At 44.6% G+C, this 952-nt stretch overlaps 1 protein-coding gene across 1 annotated transcript; it reads right to left on the bottom strand.

Annotated features, from left to right (window-relative positions):
- Positions 1-351: 351 nt before the first annotated feature.
- Kcne2 (potassium voltage-gated channel subfamily E regulatory subunit 2) lies at positions 352-723 on the bottom strand. Its single transcript, XM_076867880.1, has one exon. The coding sequence runs from the start codon at positions 721-723 to the stop codon at positions 352-354; it is 372 nt and encodes a 123-aa protein (XP_076723995.1).
- Between the last annotated feature and the right edge of the window lie 229 nt (positions 724-952).

Raw genomic sequence — 952 nt, forward strand, 5'->3', positions numbered from 1 at the left:
CCTAATATTTCATGAGAAAGAAGGATTAATGATTTCTAACTCTCTTTTCTATTCCCATTGCCCCTGTCCAGGTCCTCGGCTTGAAATTTGGCTTTATTCTTACTATTGACATTGATTTAAATGACATTTATATTGCATAGAAAATGCTCAGAATATCACTCCAATAGGCAAGCATAAGTCACTGAGATTGAAATGTCTTCCATCTCAGTTGGCCAGCACATCACCTCCATGAAAGGTCTCAACAGGGAGAGGAACTCGCTCTCTTTATACAGTGACAATCTGGATCTGCTTGGGAGCGCAGGCACCTCTTCACACCTGGATGTCAGAGGTTGGCTTTGTCTTTCTGCCTTATCAAGGAGACATTTTGAACCCCGCTGCACCCACGTTCTCATGGATGGTGGCCTTTGATTCCTCTGGATGCAGAACTTGACTCTTGTACTTTTCCTGCCAGTCCTCCACGATGTACTGGTGGTAGGGGTCCTGGGAGTGCTCTCGCCTCTTGGATTTCACAGTGCTCACCAGGATGGCGACGACGATGAAGGAGAACATTCCTATCATCACCATGAGGTACAGGATGACGTAGTAGAAGTTCTCAGCGTCCACCTTGGCCTGGAGTGCCGCCTGCTCCTCTGTGGTGTTCCTGCGCCAGTTGTCCATGTATGTGATAAAAATCCTTCGGAAGACGTCTTCCAGCGTCTGGGTCAAATTGAGTAATGAAGGCATGCTTCCCTCCTGCTGTGATTTAAATAATAAAATAGATGAACGAGGTTGAGGAAACAGATCCTTTTCAGCATTTGGGAGAGGAGGGGGGATACAGAGGGAGAGTGATATTTCCTCCTCTTCTTCTTTCTTTTTTTTTTTTTTTGTTTTGTTTTGTTACAGTCAGCCCTTTAATAAACCAGAGAGAAATCAAAGGCAATATAATCACTTCATGTCAACTACAATGGCATGG

The sequence above is a fragment of the Callospermophilus lateralis genome, chromosome 10, assembly GCF_048772815.1.
Source record: "Callospermophilus lateralis isolate mCalLat2 chromosome 10, mCalLat2.hap1, whole genome shotgun sequence".
Lineage (NCBI taxonomy): Eukaryota > Metazoa > Chordata > Mammalia > Rodentia > Sciuridae > Callospermophilus > Callospermophilus lateralis.